At 46.1% G+C, this 24,710-nt stretch overlaps 1 protein-coding gene across 1 annotated transcript in view; it reads left to right on the top strand.

Annotated features, from left to right (window-relative positions):
• SLIT3 (slit guidance ligand 3) overlaps nucleotides 1–24,710 on the top strand; it is a 596,997-nt gene that overhangs the window by 455,430 nt on the left and 116,857 nt on the right. Inside the window, exons 7-9 of the mRNA XM_045502118.1 lie at nucleotides 4,526–4,597; nucleotides 10,630–10,793; nucleotides 19,960–20,101. Coding sequence (XP_045358074.1) covers nucleotides 4,526–4,597; nucleotides 10,630–10,793; nucleotides 19,960–20,101 — 378 coding nt within the window. The remainder of the gene's footprint in view (nucleotides 1–4,525; nucleotides 4,598–10,629; nucleotides 10,794–19,959; nucleotides 20,102–24,710) is intronic.

Here is a 24,710-nt window from a genome sequence, read left to right on the forward strand (position 1 = left end):
TCCCGCATTCTTCATTACTGGGAGCCCTTGTCTTGCCACAGTGCCCTGGTATTTAGCTGAGGAACACAAGCACATTTTTTCAGGGTAGCAGGGTTCTAGTTGGGCTCTACAGGAGCAACAATAAGTTCACTAATCCCTTAGTGCCCGGGGGGAGAAAAGTTGAAAGCCCTCCTCCTGGTGCTCACAACTGAGAGAGAATGGGATCCATTGTTAAAACTAGCATTGTCCACATGGATCATTTTAATAGGGAGAATGATCCTTTTTCATTAAACATTTATGTTCTGATTATGACAAAACAGAAGAGCGACTACTCAGTATACTGGCCACACTTAGTCTCAATATAAACATAGTATAATGGGGTAATGGGTTTTATAAAAGAGAAATGGGAGGTAGACAGACTGTCTTTAGATCTCATGGGCATGGGGAGGGAATGGCTTTATTTCTAGTTTAGACTCAAATGCCCATTCAGGAGCTCTGACAGTGCAAAAGGGGGAGACCAGAACTGAAGTCTTACAGAGTTGATCTGAGCCTGGCTTGATCTTGACACCTGATGGAAAATGCTGAATTGAGAGCATTCATTTGGGAGTAGCCTCCAACCTGGGTGACTGGGGATAAAGTGTATTTTCTCAGAATCTGTCCAAAGGAGCAGAGCAGTGAGGTTGAGACTAGACTATGGAAATGGCAGAACCCCTCCAAGAGATGGAAGTAAGAAAGACAAGAGATGAGGTCACCATAGCCTAGTCTGGGCCAGCCATGCAGTAGGCATGGGGGGCATTGTCAGACCCAAACATTTATTTTCCTGTTGGTTAATTTTCAAGGAAGTTTACAGAACAGGAGACACTTGTGCAGTTCTTTCTAACTTTGGGTGCCAGGGTAGACATGACAGAGAATGTCTGTGGTGGGGTAGTAAGCTTGCCCTGAAAACAGAAGGCAGTGGGCAAGCTGGGAGAAACTGTGGTGTAAAAGAGAACAGTAATTCCTGAACCCTCCAGGAGCTGATGTGCTACCCTGGGTGTCCCTCTCATAGCTTAAAATTGCTCATCTATACAGTAAGGGTAAGAATCCCAACCTCAGGGTTCTACAAGCATCAAATGACAGGAATGTGAAAACATACTGTAAACTATAAAATACTAACAAACCCAAGCTAAAATAACAGCTGATCATTACTGGGCATTGCATGTGAGCCAGGCTGTGTATAACAAGTGCACTTCCCATGCCTTCTTTCAGGGTGTGGTAGTCAGCTGGATAATGCCCCTCTCTCCAAAAAATGTCCTTGTCCTCATCCCAGGAATTTAGGAATGTTACCTTATATGGCAAAAGAGATTTGGGAGATGTGACTAAGATAAGGATCCTGTGATGGGCAGGTTATCCTGGATTATCACTTGGGCTCTGAATGTCCTCCCAAGGGTCCTCATAACAGGAACGGATCACAGTGAACAGTGGGAGATGTGGCCACAAAAGCAGGAGCTCAGAGTACTGCAAGGAAGGGAAGCACAGGCCAAAGAATGTGGGTGGTCTCTACAAGTAGCAAAGGACATTGAAACATTCTCCTCCTGATGCCTCCAGAAGAAATGTGGTCCCACGAACCCATGTTAGACTTCTGACCTCCAGACTGTGAGAGAATAAATTTGTGTTTACGCCACTAAACTTTAGTAATCTGTTTTCCTAGCGGTAAGCAGCAAATCCAAGCATCATTCCTGGAGTCAGGCTAGTTTGGATTCATATCCTGGTCCTACCACTTGCTTCATCCATGAAACAGAGGTGATGACAAAAATGCCTTCCTCATAGGCTGTTTGGAGCAATTAACTGAGATGGTACGTGCAGAACCCTCAGTTCAAGTTCCTGCCTGGCATACATTAGCTCTCAGTCCATGTTGGCAATTATTAGTATCATCTTATTTAATCGCCTCTAAAGCTCTGTGAGATTGGTGCTATTATTATCTCTGTGTTACAAAGGAGGAAACCTAATGAGATTAAGAAAACTTCCTCATGGTTGCACAGGCTATAAGTGGCAGAGCCAGAATCTGAACCAGCTCTCTGCCTTCCATGCGCATGCTCCCCCAACCCTGCCCATCATGTTGGGGTTATGACCACACCACTTCCATTGAAGGCCAGCTACTTAGGGATGCGAGAACCAGATAGAGCACTGTGCTCCATACATGGGCAAAGGCCACCAAGACTGGAGATCAAATAAATCTGTGTTTATTAGGGAAACAAAAACTGTAACTGCAATGGAGATCAGCATCCAAGAGGTGACCAGCCCTCTGACATTCCTGGGCTGGCCAGCCGCACGCAGCAAATCATGAAAGTCTGAATACTGTGTTTAGTCATTTTGGTTCTGGAATAATTGCTATTATCGTAAATGTTTTATAGCCCTCATTACAGCTCACATTTAAATATCAGTGTAGTAATACATTAATAAGTCATTGCTGCCGGACTACTGCCGGATGCAGTTAGAGTCGAGCCCTGCATATAACTGCACTGTGTATTCAGCTAAATTAGGGCTGGCTGTGAACTCAACCTGATGTGAATGGCTGGGCATGGTTGGAAGGAAGCCTCTTTTCTGCAAAGGCTTCTTGCTTTTTACCTTTGAGAGAAAAAGTCTGGTAGTGAGTCAATGATCCTAATAACTAGGTATTGCCCCAAGAGTGGAGCCTAGAACTGTGGGACAGATAGAAAGGGAAACAAAGGCCATGATTTCTGCCCCAGAGGCATTCCTAATCCTACGGAGGACTGGAGTGAGGCATAGTCCCTACTTCCAGGAAGCTTCCTACCAAGGAAGTGGAGTGATGGATTCTTCAGCCTTGTCAGATAAGATATTCAGAAGGTTCCTGGGTGTGTGGAGACAGGATGGGTTAGCACACTTCACAGAAAAGTTAGGCCACATGAAACAACAACTACTTAGGTTCAACTTCATAAAATGCCAAGTGTCTGCACTGGAGCATTGGTAAAGTATGGAGGAGGCAGAAGCAAGCAACACAAATGTGGTCTACTCCTTGCTCTTTACCATGTGCCTAAAATAGTGCTGGACACATGGGAAATATGGGAAGGGGGGGAGGGAAAAGTACTAGGTTCTGTGTCTTGAGGTAAATAGATTTCCTTTTGGCCCAAGAGCCAAACAGATGCTAATAAGGCCCTAGGGAATTGAGGGATAGCCTGGGGCAAGGGGGTGTGATCACTGGAATCCTCCTGTGGCCTGGGGTGGGGGAAGAAGGAATCCACACAGGCCCCTAGGGTGCAGTGGGTTTGGGGGCCACTGTGCTGAATGCAGCTGTATTTTTGCTTCCATGGAGATCCAGGTAGGGGGAAACAGGAATGACCAGGACAGGACTACATTGTCTCCACCAACATGAGTAAACTGGTAGCCTCCATTTACTGAGTATATACTCCACACTAAGCCTTTTACCAACCTGTGAGGTACCATTACCTGCCTCCTGCCAATGAATAACCTGTGGATAAGAGATGCTGATAATTTGCCTAAGATCACGCAACTAGGGTATATATGACTCAATTTGAAACACGTATGGACCAAGTCATGGGGCTATAGTAAAGCACAGGACAGAAAACGTTGGAGGTCATTTTAAGAGAAAGGCAATGTGTTTACCAAGAACCAAGGACAAAAGGAGTCTGCTTAGTTTCCAAAGAAAGGCTTCTTTCTGGGCCAGTGCGGGCCTATGGCAGAGTAAGACGAGGTGAGCTACTGAGAAAATACTAACAATGAACTGTCCACATAGACCCTGTATTAGGCAGCATGTACAATGGACAGAGCAGGGAAATTGGAGCAAGATAGTGCTAGATTCACATCCTGTCTCTCACGCTTAGCAGCTAGGGGTCCTTGGGAAAACCCCTCCGTTGCTCAGCTTCCCCATCTATAGCACAAAGATAACGCCCACCTGGTAGGTACGTGTGTACTAAAAAGATGATATGTATATGTTTTCTTCTTTCTAAAATGAGGACACTCGTATGTAACTGGCACTGTGGTTGTGTGAATTAGTGATGCCATAATGAGGCACTCAGCACATAGTAGAATTTCAGGAAGTGATACTATGGCTCCAGATGGGTAGGTCCATAAGTATGGCAAGGACAACAAAGGGGAGGAAAGAGCCACCTGAAAAAAGGAATGGGGGGAGGGAGCCTGATTAAGCATCTGACTTTGGCTCAGGTCATGATCTTACAGTTCGTGAGTTTGAGCCCTGCGTCGGGCTCTGTGCTGACAGCTCAGAGCCTGGAGCTTGCTTTGGATCTGTGTCTCCCTCTCTCTCTGCCCCTCCCCTGCTCATGTTCTGTCTCTCTCTCTGTCAAAAATAAATAAACATTAAAAATTAAAAAAAAAAAAAAAAAAAGGAATCAGGGAACCTCTTATCATCTGGAGATCAGATCTCTTATCTCCAGCTGCTCCATAGCTGTTGACTTATGATTCTTCTGGCAGTCACACCTGTTCCGCGACCTTCTAGAAGCATCTTGGTGCTGCCTTCCCCCCATGTTACTTCCTTGTTAACCATTTCCCTTTTCCTCTACCTTCACAGCACACTCAACAACAACAACATCAGCCGCATCCTGGTCACTAGCTTCAACCACATGCCAAAGATTCGAACGCTGTAAGTAAAGATTGCTGCTTCTGCCCCCATGTACTACCGGCCTCACTCAGCCCTACATGCTGCACCCTGAGCTGCTAGTAAAACCTATTGTGCTTGCTCTGCAGATAGGTCCTGGAGGAAACAGTGCCTTTCTCTACTGTTAACTAAGAGGTGTTGGGGAGCAACAGAAGAGGGGGAAGTGTGACAGTGCCATCCACGGCTCTGAACCCCCATTCCACAGTGGACAGATTCATTTCTCTTTGCCTTAGGACGTGGGGATTCGTCCTTGTGTTCTTAACCCTGATGGAAAGTCTATTAGTGTCATAAAACATATAGAACTGGGACATATGACTTACTATTTTCTTAGCTAATGTCGTGTACCATTGGCAGTTCCATCATAGTGCTGTGGTTATGTTTTCCTGCTATGTCCAGTGGAGGAGGAGGAGTCCTAGTCCCTGCTTCTCCCCATCCTCCCAGCCCACACCCAACACGCTCTCCCCTGCTCCTTTGATGGTATTCTGATATTAGAATGCAGGAACTTGATTCTTTACCTTTAATTTGGGGGTAGGCTCAAGCCTTCCTTTTCTGTGTAGTCAGAAAGCAGATCTCCCCATAACACCCCATACCAAGAGCAGTTGCTTATTACCTGGGAAGTTCTTTTCTCCTCTCAGCCAGAAACGCTTTTGTGAGTTTCTCTGCAAATGGACTCCATTCACCTTTCCACCAGAGGTTCATATTGATGGTTGTCTTGGTGGAACCTCATTGGTGTTTGTATTACAGTAATAGAAGAGAGCCAGCCCCCAAGAGTTTTCAGCTAAATACATTTAAGGCCAAGGCAAAGGGCTGCAATTCCTGCTGCACCCTTTGTGAGCTCTGGGACCTCTGTTCTCTCCTCTATAAATGGGGGCGGTGGTGAGGATCAGATGAGATGATGAGGTATGTGCAGTGCCTGAGGAGTAGACAATAAATGGTACTGACTGTTACTGTTATAACTGCTCTATCCAGAAATCTGGACTAGAAGTACCAAGCAGCCAGCTAATCGATGGCTCCTGAACAACATGGTATCCACAGAGATTTAAAAATCCTTAGAACTGGGGCGCTTGGGTGGCGCAGTCGGTTAAGCGTCCGACTTCAGCCAGGTCACGATCTCGCGGTCCTGGAGTTCGAGCCCCGCGTCGGGCTCTGGGCTGATGGCTCAGAGCCTGGAGCCTGTTTCCGATTCTGTGTCTCCCTCTCTCTCTCTGCCCCTCCCCCGGTCATGCTCTGTCTCTCTCTGTCCCAAAAATAAATAAACGTTGAAAAAAAAAAATTTAAAAAAAAAAAAATAATAATAAAATAAAATAAAATAAAAATCCTTAGAACAGTTGTTCCCAAAATTAGGTCCCTGGACCAGCAGCACCAGCATCACCTGGAACTATAGACCCATGGAATCAGACTCTCTGGGAGTGGGTCCAGCCTTTGGGTTTTAACAAGCCCTCCAGGAGCTTTTGATGCTCATAAGGTTTGAGAACCCCTGCATTAGTGAGAAAGTGACCTTATCTCGGGGGTGGAGAATGAAGCAGAAGCCAGTGAAGGCACTGTGTAAGGAGACAGTACAGAGAACCTGAAGCAGACCCGAGTTTAAAGGTGAGCTCTGCCACTTTGGGCAAGTTTCTTTGTCTCTATGCCCTGCAGGGACAGTGAATTAAATGCTTGTCTCACGGTTGTTGTGAGAATGAAGTGCACTAGCATGTAAAGGGCCCGGTCATGGTGTGCACTCAACAAATGCTAGTTATTATGAAGAAGAATCTGAGCCCGGTGTTCATCATTGCTCCCCGTCTCTCCCTCCGATCCCTCGTGTGATAGCATAATTCAACCAAGAAAATCTACCCTTTTGCTTCCACTTTAAAGTGGGATGGTGCAGTCATGGAGTTTTAAGGAGAAACCATGGGGTCTTCAAAGTCCACAGCATGCCACAAATGAGCCTCAGGAGAGCGAGCCGAGGGCTCCTGGCCAAGAAGCTGAAATCGAGTGTCCAGGTACAGGGCCTGCATTTCCCCAGACAGGTTGGTTGAATAGAAGAAAAATGGCCCTCGCCTACAGAGAAAGCCAGAGTCCAGCTCCCGTGGCTACTCTTCTGTGATTTCAGCTGCCCCTCTTGTTGTCAGTCTAAGAGTAGCAATAACAGAAGCTGGGCCAGGTCCACGGGATGGGGGCCGGGGGTAGCTAGGTCTGGATCTCAGGTGCTTTGTTCGGCTGCGTCGGGTGGGAAAGGAGGGCAGAAGAGTTTCTTCTCCTTTCTGTTGTCATCCTTGCCTGTGGTCCTGAACACTCATCTATGAGTTCAGATCAATCAATCAATCTCATCTGTTCTCTTTGCTCCGTGCCTGCTGCCACTTTCTCTTTAGTTTAATTTCAGAGACGGCTCTGTACAGAACTCCCCAGAGACTTGTGCTGACTAATCCCCCTTTGCTGTAATTAAGGTGGGGGTGGGGGAGACTAGTGAGGGGAGATGGGGGAAGAGGAGAGAGGAAGGAAGTCATAAATGGGATTTCTAAAGGAAAGCTTTTATATTTAATTCAGAAAGCCACATTTTATAGAAAATGAACAGTGACCCTCTCTAAAAGGATTTGCTGGAAATTTAATTTAGCGCCTGTGGCTAAAAGGCACCTTTTACAAATTGGCATTAGGATTCATTCACCTTATCTTTTGTGAAGGTGGTTTGGCCAACATGGAATATGGTGTTTCCAGCGGCAAAAGACTGCAGAACATGCGGGAATCACCTAGGCGCCTTGATGCCTTGGTGTCTAAGTTAGAAATGGTAGCCTTGTACAGGGGAGGGCCATGGGTTGAGAGGAGACAGAAGTGTGGACCTAGCATCCTCATGACAGTAATGACCACGGACGTCACTGTGGTGGCTCATGGTTTGCAGGGCCTTATGCCAAGCTTGTCTCATGAATTCTTTCAGTCCTTACAACAGCCCTGGAAAGGGGCCACCGATAATATCCCCATTTTACAGATCAGAGCACTGAGGCCCAGAGTTAAATCCCTGCCCAAAGTCAGAGTAGGAAAGCAGAGAGGCAATGTCAGATTTGGGCAATTTGGCATCAGAGCCAGAGCTCATTCCGTTCACCAGAAACTAAGGCAGAAGGGTGTGTTCCAGGTGAGGTGAGCTGAGGAAGGAGAGAAGGGCCACTGGAGGCCACCTTCCCCCAGGTCATTGCTATCCCAACTCACCAGAATTATGGGAAGTAATTAAAATAATTTTCCGTCTCAATCAAGGGGATTAGGAATACTCCTGGCAGTGTCCAGGCTCATGTTTCATGATCAATGTGATTACTTTTCTTTCAATGTTACTATTTGGGATCCTACTGCTCAATTCGATCTCCCAAACATGATAGGAAAGGCTGCACTTTGGAAGAATCTGCCCAGTTCAACTCTGCCAGCACTTCTGGTGGGTAAAATTCCAAGAGTGGGGATCTGAGCCCTTCCATTGTCCTGGGCTTTTGACAAGAGCCTTCAGGTACCTTCCGAGTCAGTTCTGGTCACCTCTTTTCCATGGTCCCACGTGGAAGGGGAAAAATTCCTACAAAGGTGGACAAAGGGTTAGGAACCATCTGTAGCAAGGTTAGGAAGAGAGGTAGCTTGGGGCCAGCCAGCAGGGATTGAAAAAGAACCATCCTAATGTAATTTTCCAAAAGGAAATCTTCAACATTTTCATTATCCCAGAAATTAATCAGCTAAGGATCTGACTTACTTAACCCTCATTTTTGTCATTCCATTGATGTCTTACCCCCGATGGGAACTGATGGGGAATTGGTTGACGTTGATCTGCCTTGTGGGCCCATGCTCAGTGCTTCATGGGAATCCCGTTTCCTCAGCTTCCATACCTCACTGCCAAAGAAGGCAACTGCCTTTCCTCATAGTAGCTAGACTCTCATCAGAAGGCTCTGATTCTCCTGGCACATGAAAGAGCCCCAACGCCTCAGCCTGTGCTACCATTGGAGCCTACCTCTCTCCACCTTGTCCCTAAGAACCAACCCACCGTTGCCATTCTCCTAGGCAGCCTTTATACCCAGTGGTCTATTCCTAGCCATAGAACCAACACTCCATGCCTCCTTCTCTTTCCGCCCCCCTGCCTCTCTTTCTCTCCCTCCCTTACTTTCTCTCCCTCCTGTCTATCTCTCTCTCTCTCTCTCTCTCTCTCTCTCTCTCTCTCTCTGTGTCTGTGTGTCTGTCTGTCTCTACAACTCACTGATAGATCAGGAAACAAATCATTTTCACTCATGCTGAAATTTCCCAAGAAGGCCCAGTATACAAGAGAAATTCCCTCCTCTCCCTCATGTTCTTCCCCTAGTTTAGGATTTTGCCTCCCCTCCCCCTTCCCGCCTACAGCACTTCTTTCTGAAGTGCCACACGAAGAGAAGACAGCATGGGAGTCTGGGCTTTGAAACTCAAAGGGGAGAATTTCTTGGAGCCCATTACAGACATAGCATCTTAGGCCTGGGAACCTATGAAAATGTGTTCAACCTTAAAGTATTGGCTCTGAAATCCAAAAGAACATTACAACATCAAAATTCATCATTTTGAAACAAAATCATAAACACCATTTCAAATTGTTTTTCAGCAGAAAAAAATAATTACATTCTACATGGGATATAGGTTCATTTAGTTGGCAGATATGATGGGATCTTGGGACCCCCTGAGGCTGTCAAGGCCCCTAGTAGCCCTGGCCTGCCCAAGGTTTGCACCTGTGCAATGGCAGGAATGCTCGGCCGGCACGCCCCTCAAGTTAGCTGCACTTGGCCGGTGTTCAGCAATGCTGACTTTATACTCAAGTCGAGTGTGGTCAAGAGCCCTTCAGCACTCTCCATCTCGGGCATGGAGATAGCCCAAGCCACTGCTTTAGGCTGCCACTCAATATTAACCAACTTGACACAGAGCACTTGAAAGTCCCAAGATATCGCTGGCTGATTAGCATGTCCAGGATTGGGCATTTGAAGTCTGCATCAGAAACCCAAGTGTGTGATAAGCTGATGTAACTAAAACTTTCCTACCACCACTTCTAATGACCTAGGGTTGGGGGGAATGTGCTAATAGGAAGACCCTGATAGAGAAGCCTTGGGGAAAAACCTGTACAAGCCCCTACATATCCTTAGTTTGCCCCTCAGTTCGTGGAAAGTAAATTCAAGTCATTTAACCATATGGGATTCCTTTCAGAAGTAGAACATACAGATCCCTCTAGGGAATCTTAATCACTCAGAGGTGAGAAATTGATCTGGAATCACAGCTACTGCAGGAGGAAAAGCCAAAGAGTCCTGGAACTGGTTAGGGGGTCTTAACAGGGGCACCTAAGCCAGAATAGCAAATACACCTGGTAGAATTTAACTTGGGAAGGAGAGGAGGGCAAGGTGGAGACATTGTTGTGGGCTGCAAGGGTCTGGAATGGACAGCCCTTTATTTGAATGGGGGTGGGTGGAAAGAAGGTATAGGACCCTTGCCTTCATGCTTTGCTCACTGGGCTACTGCACACAAGCCCTCCAGCTTTCCATGTAGGGGTTCATTCACTTTAGGGAGGAGATGAAGGAGAAAGTGAAGGCAACGGTAGGTTTTGGCCACAGTGCCACCATAGACTGAAGCATTGAGATTGAGAAGCTGTTTGAAGCTATCTGGAACCCAGGCTAACTACAGTGCTAAAATCTGCAAGTCAGTCACCCCTTTGAAAATTTGACTTGAATCTGAAGCATTGCTTTAATAATGTCACTCTCCTCCTCCTACATGCTGAGGCTTTCTTGAGTGGGAAAGAAAAGGGTGGAATTACTATTAAGAAATGGGGAATTGTTCAGAACCCTGGAGGTATCAGTTGGATGTTGGCCTGCATGTGAAGATAACAAGTCATTTGTGGTTTGGCAATAAAAGGGCTGAGGCTCCCATGGTAACTCACTCGTACAGCGGGAAATGCTTCCCTGGGCTCTGGAGGGCTATCACACTGGGCAAAGGGGCACAGAAGGTTTGGCCTACTCTGTTCACTTCACTCTGTGACAGCATCTTACCTCAGTCCCTCCCTCTCCTAGGCGCCTCCACTCCAACCACCTGTACTGTGACTGCCACCTGGCCTGGCTCTCAGATTGGCTGCGACAGCGACGGACAATTGGCCAGTTCACACTCTGTATGGCTCCCGTGCACCTGAGGGGCTTCAATGTGGCAGATGTGCAGAAAAAGGAGTATATATGCCCAGGTGAGGCTGTCCCACCCTCTTCCCCTCTGTACTGTGACTCACCCACCCCTGAGCTCTCCCTGACATCACCCTGGGCATGAACCCACACTTAGCCCAGAGCTTGGTGTGCACTCTCCTGGGTTCCTCAGCACTCTATAGTCACTTGGGCTCTGGGGTGCCTCAGAGGCTTCTGAAAAAGCAGCTCTTGTCATCTGGTAAAGGAAAATGCTCAAGGAAGTAATGAATCACTTTCTGTTAAGCTTCATCATCCATTGATGCTAAGAAACTTAACAAGTGTTAAGTACATTGTTTAGCATTTCCTAAACATGTGCCTGTCCTCTGATTGCCATAGAAATTGAAAGACAAGTTAATGGAGGCGGTAGGGTCAGCCTGCTTGGCTGGAAACCCTAGATCTGCCCCTTAGTAGTGTGTGACTTTGGCAAGTTCCCATATGTTTGCAAAATGGGAAAATCATAGTACATAACTCAAGGGATGGGTGGGAGGATTAAATGAAATAATGCATATGAAGCACTTAGCATAATACATAGCACTTGGTAAGAGCTAATAAGTGGAGCTTAATTATTATAGTTTAGTGGGTCCACAAAATGTGCTGAGCAAACATAAGAGTTTGATCTGTGGGTAATTGAAGTGTAATAGAAGCACAGATCGCCCGCGTAGTATAGAAAACAGAACTGTGCACAGACATAACTAAACACAGCGCAGATCTCCAGGGATGGGAGATGCCTGACTGACCTGAGAAAAATCTTCTCAGTTGATGTAGTGGCTTTTAAGTGAGTCCTCATTTTCACGCTTGCTTTTTTGTTTTTACTTTTCATTGACGCCCTCCATTCCCACCGACTCCCTCTTTCTGGGAAATCCCTGAATTTCCTCAAAAACAGGAAGTATTCAGTTCAGGAGTTTCCCACAGAAGCATTCCTAATTTCCAGGAACCCAGTCCTGGAACTGGGGCTCAGTGGCCTCTGAAAACTGATGTTGGGAGTCAGCCTACAGGAAAAAGGAAGGACAGATTGCTCAACACTGGTTGGGGCTGCAGTCCTCACATTTCTTGACTGTTGTGTTTTCAGTATTGAAGATCACCTAAGCTCCATGGGTGCTGCAGGGAGGGCCCAAACCAGTCAGCAGTGTAGACTGGCCCCCTTCTGCTCTTAAGCTGCATTTGCAATATGGAAGACTTTTTTTTTTTTTTTTTAATTCAACTTCATCTCGCTCCCTGCCACTCTCTCTTGTCATGTTACTACTTCATCAAGTTATTTATTATCCAAAAACATTTTAACATGTCTCAGAGCAGTACCTTAATAATTTCCTATAAACGCCCACTTAGAAATCACTTCCCGTCAAACACATATAATAAAACCGTTTATCACACAGGCACCAACCTCACATATAGTGACTATAATTACAGTAATTATTAGGCAAAGAGTACAATATCGGCATAAGTGCCAGTGAAAGAAATAATTATAGAGTGCAGGAGTCATCCAAGAGCTAGTGAGAAAAACTAATTAGACAGAATGTTAAAACACATCATTATAGGTGGGTGCCGGGCTTAATGCTCTGCACGAACACAAATACGACTTCGTCAGTAAAGCACCTTCCCGTCAAAGGAGTGGCGAGACATTGCTTCCCCAACAGCAGTTAGGATCCAAACCCCAGGGAGGAAGGCTGAAGCTCCGAGGTCCCGGAAGTGCTTGTGCCCCAAATCTCCTGCCTGGAAAAGGCTGGATCTAGCGGGCAGGTTAATACTTAACATAGAAGCATCCCTATCACCTCCTCTGTTTATGTCAATTAAGCCTGTGACTTGTGATAATCCCTCACACTTTTCAGTACTAAGCCAGGTGTCTTCTGAGGACACAGGAATCAGGTCCACGGACTCCAGACATGACTGTGCTATTAATCTACACCCTGCCTCACCAGTAGTCGAAATTCAAGAGAGCGACAGTGGAACCCCTTTGTGGGAGGGATTCTTCGATGCTTTCCAGGCTCTCATGGGTTAGGCACAGAATGCTGTGCAGCGTTGCTTTCTGTAAAGATCTAAGTCAGATATAATGCTTGGCCAAACTGAATATCCCTGATGAATGGGGCCCTGTCATCATTAGTGGGGTGCAGGAGTAGCACCCCCTCCAGAAGGTACTACTCCTTTAATAACTGTTAAAGGTGGTTTGTGAGGCCATGTTAAAGGGATGCCAGAGGAAGCCATGTGGAGCGAGACTCCACACTTGGGAGGTGGAAGAGGACAGCTGTTTTCACACACTGACTATCCTTCCCACACACCCCACCATGTGCAGGCTCTACCCATGGCAGAGTCCACAGGGCATCCTCGTGAGGCAGTTTTGTATGGATCACATTGGTCGTACGCTGCAAAACTGTCAGTGTTCCTCGTTCCAGCTCTCCCCCCAGTGACTCACAGGAGGAGGGCTTTAGTCAAGAAAGGCAGGAGTAAGAACATCTCTGTTAAAGGAGAGGTCATCTGCTCAGGAGAAAAAAAGGCATGGGGTACCAATTAAGCCATCCCTGCATGTAGTTTCATCACCAGTGACCCCTGTCAGGGAAGCATCAGAAAACCTCCTGGGGCCCTTAAACCATATCACAAAATTCACCAAACACATGACTCCAGAGACAGGGAAGAGTTTTATCTTGCTCAGCCTGTGAGGGCCCTGGTTGCCCAAGTCCCTGCTATCTCCCTGTGAGTTAAATCCAGCCGGCTGGAGCCCATCCTCTTCTCCCCAAAAGCCTTGGCTGCAGGCTCCTTATCACTCCAGCTAACCCAGAAATTTGCTAGCAGCACACTTTGACAGAATTCATCTCCTCTGTCACCCGTACCCCGCCAATCAAAGGTATTTATTTTCTTCCTCTAGAGAGGCACCTGAGAATTTTTCAAAGGGTGGGAGACTATATCTTTATTTTATTTTTTATTACTGTTTTTGTACAGTATGCAGCTAGATGTCTTTGTTTCCTTCAGCCACTGCTGCAAAAATTTCTGTTAACTTTTCTTGTTTTAGAGAGGAAGGTTAGGGCCCTATAACTAGAAGGGTCTGTGGTCCCCACTTGTTGCCTGTACCAGACGGGGACTTTATCAAGTTCATGATACTAGACCACAGAAGAGGTTCTACTATGGCCACTACTTGACTCATGTGAGTTGCAAGTTTTGGGTTTTTGCCCATCCTTACCTAAAGGGTTTATGCTGGGGTTTAAACTCCAGGATTTATTTTCCGTGTGTCAATTTTCTTGGGTTACCTTAATCTGAAAAAGTTTCTTCCAGTCACAATTCGTAATTCAAGGGTATTAGCTAAATATTTGACCTCCTGAGTCAGTTATCTCTTTCCTTGAAGCATCTTTGTATCCACTGGCTTGTCCACCTATTTTACACTTATCTGCCCATAGCCTTTGAATGTGAGATACCCTTTCATGAAGATCGATCTTGTCTTCTACTACTAAGGGGTCACGTTTTTAAGGTTGCCCCAATGCCTGGAACAATGCTTGCTCCTAAAAGCCTCTCAAGAAACACTTCCTCATTTATTACTAAAAATTAAATCGGCATATAACCCTGGAAACAAGAAATTTTCACCACCACCCCCTTTTTTTTTTTTTAATTTGGGACTAGTTACTAAGTATAAAGATAATTAAGGTAAGCCATGACTAGCCGCCCATCTCCTTAGGAGGTTTTAATTAAAACACCATAATTGGACATTGCAAGAATGAGATTATTAGGTTTATTTAGCCATTCCTAAAATTATCATGCCTCTGGTATTTAAATCACGTTCATTTATATTCTCATCATAATTGCTCAAACCCCATTGTCATTGCAGTCTGTTGTTGGCTTTTGAAAGGCCAGAGGCCAACAGGGATGCTTAATTTGAATGCTGGAATTAATTTATTTCCACATGCTCACAAGGCCATTGCATTTTTCGGTTCTGTGCACTCTGCTGGGTGGGATTCCCTTTAAAGACGGAAAGAAATAAACACAGCTCTAACAAGAGTGTCCTGCTATCTCCACTGTAGCTTACACAATCTGTGTCTTGGCCCCTGAGGCTCTTCTTCCTACCTCCTGAGATTCCCCGGCTCTGATGGCTTTCAAAGTCATGGCAATAAAGAGAGGCATTTGGGGTATCTTCTTGGCAAAGGAGATGGTACAAAGAACACTGAACCAGAACTTAGAATGTTGTGGTTCACTAGTTCCATGATCGTGACCAGTTTGCTTGACTCCCTGTTCTTCCCTTTCCTCATCAGTATAATGGAAATAATAATAATAAAAGAACGTACGTCATGGGTTTTATGAGAACCAAATGAGCTCACACATGCAAAGCCCTTGGTGCAGCATCTAGCACTTAGGAAACATTCCATAAGCGTTAGCTGCTGTTACGACAATGACATCATTCGTAGTTGGGCCACCATTGTGTCCCTGGGCAAGTTCTCTCCCTCCAAGATGTCTGTTTCCTCATCAGCTCCACAGCCCTTTCTAGGTCTGAAGTTCAGTGAGCTTTTCCCCATTCAATTGGACACACCAGTTAGGACTTCACTTCCAGCATGATGCCAAATAGAAGAACAGAGATGAGGAAGCAGCCTGGCAGGAGCCAGTGTCCCTGATCATTGCTCCTCCTCCTTGTCTCTCAGACTGGAGGGAATATCATGCAGTCACCAGAGACACAATGACGTGATCGCTGTTCGTGCCAGCCATCACAGGCACTTTGCCATGACATGTCTGGTCGGGGACACATTCCTGCCCTGCCCTTGTGCTCATTGAGCACCCCCTCCCCATCTGAGGGGACAGTAGCCTGATAATCAGGGAGGGGAGGATCAGCACCTCAGTTGCCCTGTGCTCTGCCCTGCCCTCCCTCAAGACATCAGGCCACAGTCCTGGGAGTGGGAGTCAGGGGACATCAGAAGGCTGGACATCTCAGTGTCCTCTTTGGGTGACACGGAGGTGGCTCTGGCTCCAAAGTGAAATTCCTGAGCTGAAGTGGTGATTCCGGAAAGGGGAGACAGGCCCCAAGAGGGGAGACAGGTACTTGGCCCATATCCTCGTCTCTCTGTTCTGTGTGAGAACTAGCTTCCACCTCAGTGCAGCAACATTTTGTCCCACAGGAAGAGTTCCAAGGGCAGATAGCTTGGGCACCCATTTAAAAACAAAGAGCAAGTCCACATCCACTTCAAGTTCCTCACAGAACATCTCAGAACATGGATTACAGGGGTTCTGTGTGCTAGTGCATCACTACACTCTGATTTAAGCTGCTTTCTGTGCCAGGAGAAGGAGGAGATGGTACCAGCAGGCAAGCTTGCTTGGAGATAATGAGTATTCACGAGCCCCGTGAGCACGTGTTATACAACAGGAACACACATGTTCATGTAGGCACAAGCCCACATCGTCCTCTCCCCTCAAACATGTGTGGAGACTTTCCACCTCGATCAAAACACTCTGTCCCATTCATCTGCTTCTCAGCTTGTACAGTGCTCAGAGAATTTCCTGGGTAGAACCATGGGTTTTTTCCTCACTTTGCCCCCCTTGGAAATTCTCTGTCACCTGCACCACCCCCTTCACTCTCAATATGTGTGGACAGGAAAGGCTGAGAGGAAGGGGTTTGCAGACAGAGCTAAGATGAGTGCCTAGGCCACCCTGAGCTGTGCAGGTGAGCAGGGCTCAGCAGGAGCCTCAGCAGAGTAGCAGATGGCCTTTGCCAGCACTGAGCTGTGGTAGAAAGACATGAGCTTCAGGCATGAAGGTCCCATCCACCCATAACCGCTTCGTTCCCCACCCACTCACCCCCACACACACTATGGCTGGTCCTAGCAACCAGAGCCCAGGGCACTGAGAGCTCAGGGGTCTCCCCTTAAGGCCCTTCTAGAAGGATTACTCGCCCCCATAGCTTGGTGACATTCAGCCCCCACTCTGCCAGGCTTCTAGACCAATTCCATTCATCTATTCATCCTTCCGCTGACCCAAGGTATGTTTACAGGGTTTTGTGCTTTGGCCCTGCTTTAGGCATTGGGGACATAACAGGGAATAAGACAGAAAAGACCACTGCCCTTGTTGAATTTACATGCTAGTCTCAGTCTATCCAAAGACAAAAAGCAAAGGGGAGGGACTTCTGCCACCATAGCACTCAGAGGTTCAAAGGGAAATGCACTCGGTCCATTGGGCATGGAGCAGAGGGGAATGTTTCCGGGGAAAATGAACCTATCTTTCAACCCCATCTTAAACCTGAAGTGTTTTGTTTCAACAAGAGGATAACACCCTTACCACGTGTGAATGCCTGGCTGGGGAGCCACTAGCCCGGGATGCTGACAGAGGCTATAATTACCTTTGTTTCTCTCTGCGTAATTAAAGGTGTTGTTAGTGACCTGGTTATGGAATCTTTTTCAAAGGCTTTTTTTACCTTGACAACATCCCTTGAAATGTAGCACGTACTCCCTACAGAATCAGAGCCACCCTGTGAAAGACCCAGCTCATTCCCAGAGGGATTCAAGGCTACAACCTGGGGCTGGTTTAAACAGAATTAATTCTAGCACAGAAGTCAAAGGGGCATTTTTGAAAAAACTCCCATTTCAGAACTTCCTGTTGCCCGTAGAAGCCCTGACTGTAATGTCTTTCTCCCCCTCTCCCTTCCTGACACACCCCAACCAAGTAACAATTTGACAAATCAGAAGAAGTACAGCCATCCGATTACTGTCTGCCTCAATGGATGGAAATACAGGAGGAGCACAGACTTCATCCTTCCACAGAATCCCTGACATTTCCCAAACAGGAAGGTGCCCGTGGTGTGGCGATTCTCCCTGGCTTTGTTAGGCACCCTAGCCCCTCGATGTGGAGGGCCAAGCCTGGCAGTTTTCTTTGGGGAGTGTCATAGGCACTTCAAAAGCCCTGACATCTGAAGCCATACCACTCCCAGCCTCTCTCACATGTGGGGAGAGGGTGGGAGCTCTTCACACTGCATATCCTCTTGGCCCCCTTCAAAGAAGCAGAGCCAGGATGGACAGGTGCTGTTGGGTGTTTTACTCCTTCTCTGCTTCGATTCTTCTGAAGACCAGGAGTAATTGATCTTTTCAGTCCAAAAAGGAATTCAGAAGTCATGCAGTCCAAATTTCTTATTCACTGAGATGGTAACAAAAGAGCTCAGAGGGATATTATGATTTGCAGGCAATTCGTGGCAGAGGTCGACTCATTAACAGTAATAATAGCAGCAACTAAGCTCTGACTCTGTGCCATGCATTCTTCTAAATACTTTATATGCATTAACTTTCTTTGCCTTCACAACAAAACCATGCTGTGAAATAAGTATTGTTATTTCTTCCCATTTTACAGATGGGGAAAACTGAGGCATGGGGATATAGGGATGAAATGACAGAGCCAAGATTCAAATTGAGGCAGTAGGACTCCAGACCCCACTCTCTGAGCCACAACACTCTCATTCCTGATCTGAGGCTCTTATAAGCTGATTCTCTGGGGTTGCCATTTCCTTAGAAATGGAAAACTTCCCCAGTTTGGAACAAACCTTGTATCACCTCTCCCAGAGAATGTTCCGGTTGGGGATTTTAGTGAAAGTCATCATCACTCTGGCATTTTTCATGGTCTCCATGAGATCTGCTAATGTGAGTAACACTGAAGAGTTTGAAGTCCCTATACCCTAGACATGAATATTTTCTCAAATGTCCCAGAAAGGAGGATATTTTTTAATTTGGGGTATGTGTGTATGTGTGTATGTGTGTCTGTAGGTGTGTGTGTGTATGACAGAGGCAGAGACAGAAAGGGAGAAAAAGAGAAGGAGATGGTGAGGCCAAGAGAAGTAATCTTTGATTACTGAGTCAGCACTTTCTGGCAAGGTAAATGTTCCAAAACGAGCCTTCAGCATCCATTTGAGCCCTTGCAGAAGGACCGTCCCCAGGCACAGGGACTGTTGAGTGTGAAGAGGGGGATCCTCCACTTTGAGTCTCAATGTCCAAACAAGCATTTGCCCAGGCCCCCTTGGTTCTCTGATGCATCCACTTTGGCTGGACCCTTCTGACTTCCCAGACTCAGCTTCTCCAGTGAACAAGGGCCAAACCAAAGTCAGTGTTTTCCTGCAGACATTTTCAGGTTTAATATTGAAATTCTGTCCAAGGGCTCCCAGTCAGAATCCCATGTCCAGGCAGTGAGAGATCGGCAGAGTTGGTCTGAGCCTGTGGTCCTCCACTCTGGGGGTGGGCATCTGGAAAGACATCAGGTAATCCCTGCTGGCTAGATCTCGCAGGCGGTGGAGAGGTCCTGAGGAGGCTCTGGGGTCGAGTTTACCTTTGGGACCACAAAATGTCCACATTTGGAAAACAAACCACAGGTCTGAGATTCTTACCTTACTTTGAATAAGTAGTGATAGCATGAAAACTTTTATGTGTTTAAAACATTTGAATGTACTTCTTGTGACTCTTTGAATCCTGGGTTAGTTTGCTAATATATATCTTTATCTTTGTGTGGTTTTCTAAAGATGTTCTTTAGATGCCATTTACTTGGGTTTTTACCACTTTGCTTTAAATTCACGCAGGTTCTCACCTCAAACAAAATTAAAAGCTGACTCCAAAATACGTAATAACTTATTTGCCTTTTTTCTAATAAGATAGGTTTTATTTGCATGTTCTCTGGACATAAAAATTGCTTGAAAATGCTTTGGATGATGTCACTGCTGATGACTGTAGACACTTTGAGAACATCAATGCCCCAAATAATGAAATTCTGACAGCTTCCCCTACCCCGACTTGGTTTTAGAGTGTGTTCAAAACTCTAGAGAAAAGAATGAAAGCGTGCCTATACCGAGCATCCAATCCCCAAATGAAAGCCAAAAATCGTAGGTGTTCAGACATTGGGCACCCTGAGCAAATAGTCCCAGTGTGCCTTTTTTTGCATTCTGGTGGCATATTTTCATGTGGGACTGACTCTGAGAGCAACCCTTTCTCTGAAAGATGAGGATGATGTGATGACAGAGCCAGTAGAACAATCCAGAAACAGGTCAAGGTCAGAATCTCTCCTCTTGGCTAAATATTTAGCCAGTTGCAGCCATGTCTCCCAGATGAGAGGAGATGTCAGCTGGTGAAAATATTTCAGGTATTTTATCAGGTGCTGCTTCCTTGGAAGCTGGTTAAGGGGCACAAAAGCTCCAGTGGCTCCTGACACTGTCATGATTGACCATGTGTTCTGGACCTCCAGGACCCCACTCAGAACCTCCGTCCTGCAATGCCAACTCCATCTCCTGTCCCTCGGCCTGCACATGCAGCAATAACGTCGTGGACTGTCGAGGGAAGGGCTTGACGGAGATCCCTGCCAACTTGCCAGAGGGCATCGTCGAAATGTAAGTGCCCCATCTGCTACCCTCTGTCCCTGGTGAGTTTATCTCTCTGCCTCAGCCAATCCCTCAGTAGTCTGGTGGCGCGTGGGCCTGTTACCGCTAACTATTAAAAAACACTCAGAGATCCCTTTGCTAACTGTCCAGGCTTTCCCAGGTGTGATACCTCAGCTGTCAAGAGCATAGATTCCAGAGCTCAGTCAGCAAACTTCTCAGTGGTCCAAATATGTCCACCATTTATTTCTATAAGTAAAGTTTTATTGGAACACATCCAGAGCTATTTGCATACAGATTGTCCATGGCTGTCCTCATAAGGCAGTATTGAGTAGTTGTGACTTAGCCCACCAAGCCTGATATATGTGCTATCTGGCCCTTTACAATAAAAGCTTGCCAGTCCCTTCCCTGGAGTCACCCTGTGATTATATCCTAGCTCTACCATTTACTAGCTGTGTGACTTTGGGCAAAATAATCGCTCTTTTTCATCTCTACTTCTCTCATCTATAACAATGTGATAATTACAATATTGTCAATGGGTCATCGTGGAAACAGAATGAAATACTGCATGGAAGCCCTTAATAGGGTCCTTGGCACGTGGGCAAATGCTCTATGCACTGGTGGTAGTATTGGCAGAAAGTAAATGAATGATGAACTCATTTCATAGCTACCATTATCTGAGCAAGAGTGAACTGTTAATCATTTCAAATCAGATCGTTGTCCTCTAGATTAGAACTGTAGGTACAAAGATTGTGTATGTCTGTGTGTGTGCACAGATGTCCACAATACCACTAGAAATTTCTTGACCGTATAGTTCAGTCTTGTCCACTCTTGCCTTATACATTAGAAAATGGCCAGTTTCTCATTCTGGGTCAAGTAGAGGGGTCAGTCAACACCAACCTCAAGATCACTCTTTACATGACCACAAATGTTTTCATTTTTTACCTTCACCTTTAGGTGGCTTTATTAAAAACATGCTTAGATAGTCAAAATATCATTAAATAAAATCCCTTCAAATAAGACACGCGTTTCCCTAGCCCCTCTGCTCATCTGCTCCTCCTCTCCCTCTTCCTCCTCCTCTCCCTCTTCCTCCTCCTCTCCCTCTTCCTCCTCCTTTGCATCCCTTCTGTTCCTGATGCGTTCCAATAGATAGCCCATTAACTCCTTCAGCCATTCACACATTCATTCAACAAATGTCTGTTGTTAGCCCCCTATGTTCTAGTCAGAGTTCTGTGCTCCAGGAGCATCAGTGAATAAAAGATAAAATTTCTGCCTTTATGGTGCTTGCATTCTGGTGGGGTGCAGGGAGGTAAGAAACAGTAAACAAAGCAATGTAAATTATATGATATGATAGAAGGGGGTAGCTTCTGTGGAGAAAAATAAAGCAAGGAAAAGACTTGAAGTCAGTTAAGGGGAAAAAAAGCAAGTGGATACATGGAGGAAGAGTGTTGCAGGTAGAGGGCACAGCATGTGCAAAGGCCCAGAGGGAGGAGAGTGCCTGCTATACCAGAAGGCCAGTGTGGCTAGAGTGAAGCAAACATAAGGGGCAGAATTAAGGGATAAAAGTAGAGGGGCAACGAAGGGCCAAATCATGGGGGCATTTTAAGGACTCTGGTTTCACCCTGATTGAGATGAGAAGAAACATAGGATTTACAACAGTGGAGGCTTCATTTCTTCTTTCATTGGTTTTGTCAACTTTTCCCTGATTCCCTTTAAAACTGTCTTCCCAGCCCCAGTAGACACAACTCAGGCCTCTACCTCTTCCTGTAGGCAGGAGCTCATCAGCAGAGCCTCCTTTTGGCCTGACAGCCACGCCTTCTGTAGCCTCCATCCCTCTTCGCTCACCCTTCAGTCTTCCTTTCGTCAAGAACCAGCAGTTAATTTGTTCACGTTTTGCTGTTTTCTCTTTGCTCCTCACAGTCTGTTGCTCTAGACTTGAAGATCCCTTCCTTCATGAACTCGCTTCAACCTCATGCCTCTCCTGCTCACCCCCTTGCTTCTCTTCTTCTCCCATTTCCTTTTGTTCCTGGCCTTACTCTCTCCCCTTTCCGTACCATCTCCCCCCTGTGTTTATCCTCCTCCCCTCATTCCTTTTCTCCCTTCTCTCCCCACCCATGGTCTTCCCATGTCACTTCCCAGTGCCATCTTTCTTCACCCAGTCAGCTCTTCCTTCCTTGTTGTAAGAGCCCCTCCACCTTCCCTCTCCATCCATGACAGGGTAGGACACTGACTGTCTCAAACAGATGTGCAAAACGGAATTCCTGCCCACATTCATCTCCTTTCAGATTCCCACTTTTTCTGCCCCACTTCATTCCTTTCTCCCTCCATCTGCCAGGTTTCATCTTCTGTCTTTGGCAGCCATAGATCTTTCCTTGACCAGGTCTCAAACCACAGCATGATGAAAGAGGCCAGTCTAGTAGATAAGCTATAACCATTGACCCGCACCAACCCCCGACTCACCCTCCTCTCCTCCACATCATTGTACCTCCGACTTGGGCCTCACAGGCACACAGCTCACGTGTCTAGGAGAGAGGAATTGCAGATGGAAGTTGTACATTGGAGGTGGGACCCATGCAGACCAAGCCATACCTGGACTGTTGGGCTCATACCTGGACATCAAATTTTTAAAGGGACATTAACAAACTAGAATAGTTTGATTCAGTAATTTCTGAAAGGCTGTCTGATTACTGGAATGTTTTTCCCAATGTGAGGTAAAGTGAGAAAAACAAGAACAATGTGATTTTTTTCTGATGAGCAAAAATATTCCATTTAAAGGAGACTTTATTTTAAATTCTTGAACTTCCTTATTCTATTGTTGTTATTAAAAATACCCTTCATCGCTTGTTGGGGTGAGCACTGGGTGTTGTATGGAAACCAATTTGACAATAAATTATATTTTTAAAAATGCCCTTCATCTTATAAAATGATGGCCACTAGAGGCAGAATGTATATGTTTGGGTGTGCATGCACATGTATGTGCTAAATATGTGCTTAATTAACACGTGTATAAATGTATGTCTCTATATAATATACATTATATATAACACACAGAGCACTTTCACTGGCAAAATAAAAGGTCTATAACCACCTAGCCTGTGAAATCTAAAAGTCTGGGAATGACCAACCTAGCTACAGTGCTTCTAAAAACAGCCACAAACAGCAGCCATCGAGGGTAGACTATGGATTCAGGGAGACCCACATACTAGCTCTGGCCATGCCTTTTGACTCTGGACAAGTAACTTTTCTGTGTCTTGTTTTCCTCAACTGAAACATTCACAGGCCAACTGTACCTTCTGAACAGCTCTTGCGAAAGTTAAATGAAATGTATGCTGTCAAATGCTTGGCGTTGTGTCTGACACATAGGATATACTCTGCTGGCCGTGATTGTTATTATTTTACTACTGCTAGTACTTGTGTTGCTATTGTTGCTGCTGCTACTACCATTTTATTAGGCTTTGTGAGAAAGGTTGGAAACCATATCATAGGAGCTGAAGCTACCTGCATTTGGAGATCCTTCCATAGAACTAAGTCAGGACTTTAAGGGTGATGGTTGACAGAAGAGGTTCAAGAACCGGGCTAGCCACTTGCATTATGAATTGAGCCTGGCGGTAGCTCATCATCATGCAAATGTATGCAGACATGGAAATAAGGCCGCCCCTGCTTGTGGAGCTCCCATGGCCCACCAGACAGATTGCCCAGGATTTCTCTTGCTGTGCTCACCTCCTTCTCCTCTGTGATGAAATGAAGCTGAGACATTAAAGCAGACAAAGCAAGACTCTGTGGTTAGGAGGCTACAGGCAGAAGTGACATGTAAGAGAGACCTTTGAGGAAGAAACCTGCTTGTTCCTCAAGGCAAAAAAACCCGTGCCTGGGGACTTGTGTGTTGGTCTGAAAGTCTTGAAAGCAGCTGAAACGCAGCCTCTTAGGGAGAGAAGACCAGCAGGTGGGGGAGGTTGAAAGATGAGACAGAGAGTGGAAACTGCAGTATACCCCCCCCCCCGGATGAATAGAAGTGTCTGATTTATCATCCCAAAGACATCTGAATGTGACTTTTCCTTTTTCCCATCAAGAATTTTGACTCGTGTCCATGGCCACCCATACAATCCAGACTTCCCCTGTCTCTTAGGGATGCTTGGCACCATATCAGGTTCTTCAGATCCCATGGGCCATCCTTAGCCAGTGGTGATGCGTTAACACCTTAGGAGGGGTTCTGCACTCCCCAGCATTTGGGGGGGGAGGAAGGACTATCTCTCATGCAAAGCAATCTGGCAAACTCTTTTAGAATGTTTTTCAAAGCCAAGGCAGCTCAGAGGAGTGTCTGCTGGTCTCCCCGCATAGCAGAGCCAATTCCTCTAAAAATAGCTTTCTTCCAGAGAACCCACAGTGAGACAGTTCCCTGCAGATTTTCCTCGAAACTGAGCTCCCACCATCACCATTCTTGCTGCTCCCTGTTGATTCTCTGAACCAGCTCCAGCCTCCAGCAGGGATAGATTCTGGGAAGAGCCAGAGGCTCACACCTTCCTCTCTTCTGTGGTCTTCTGTCTTCACCCTTGAGTCCTCAAGCCTCCAGAGGGACCATCTGCGCCTAGAGCCCCATCTTAATCACTGCCCATCTTTTTCC

Source organism: Leopardus geoffroyi, chromosome A1, assembly GCF_018350155.1.
Source record: "Leopardus geoffroyi isolate Oge1 chromosome A1, O.geoffroyi_Oge1_pat1.0, whole genome shotgun sequence".
In the NCBI taxonomy this organism is placed as follows: Eukaryota; Metazoa; Chordata; class Mammalia; order Carnivora; family Felidae; genus Leopardus; species Leopardus geoffroyi.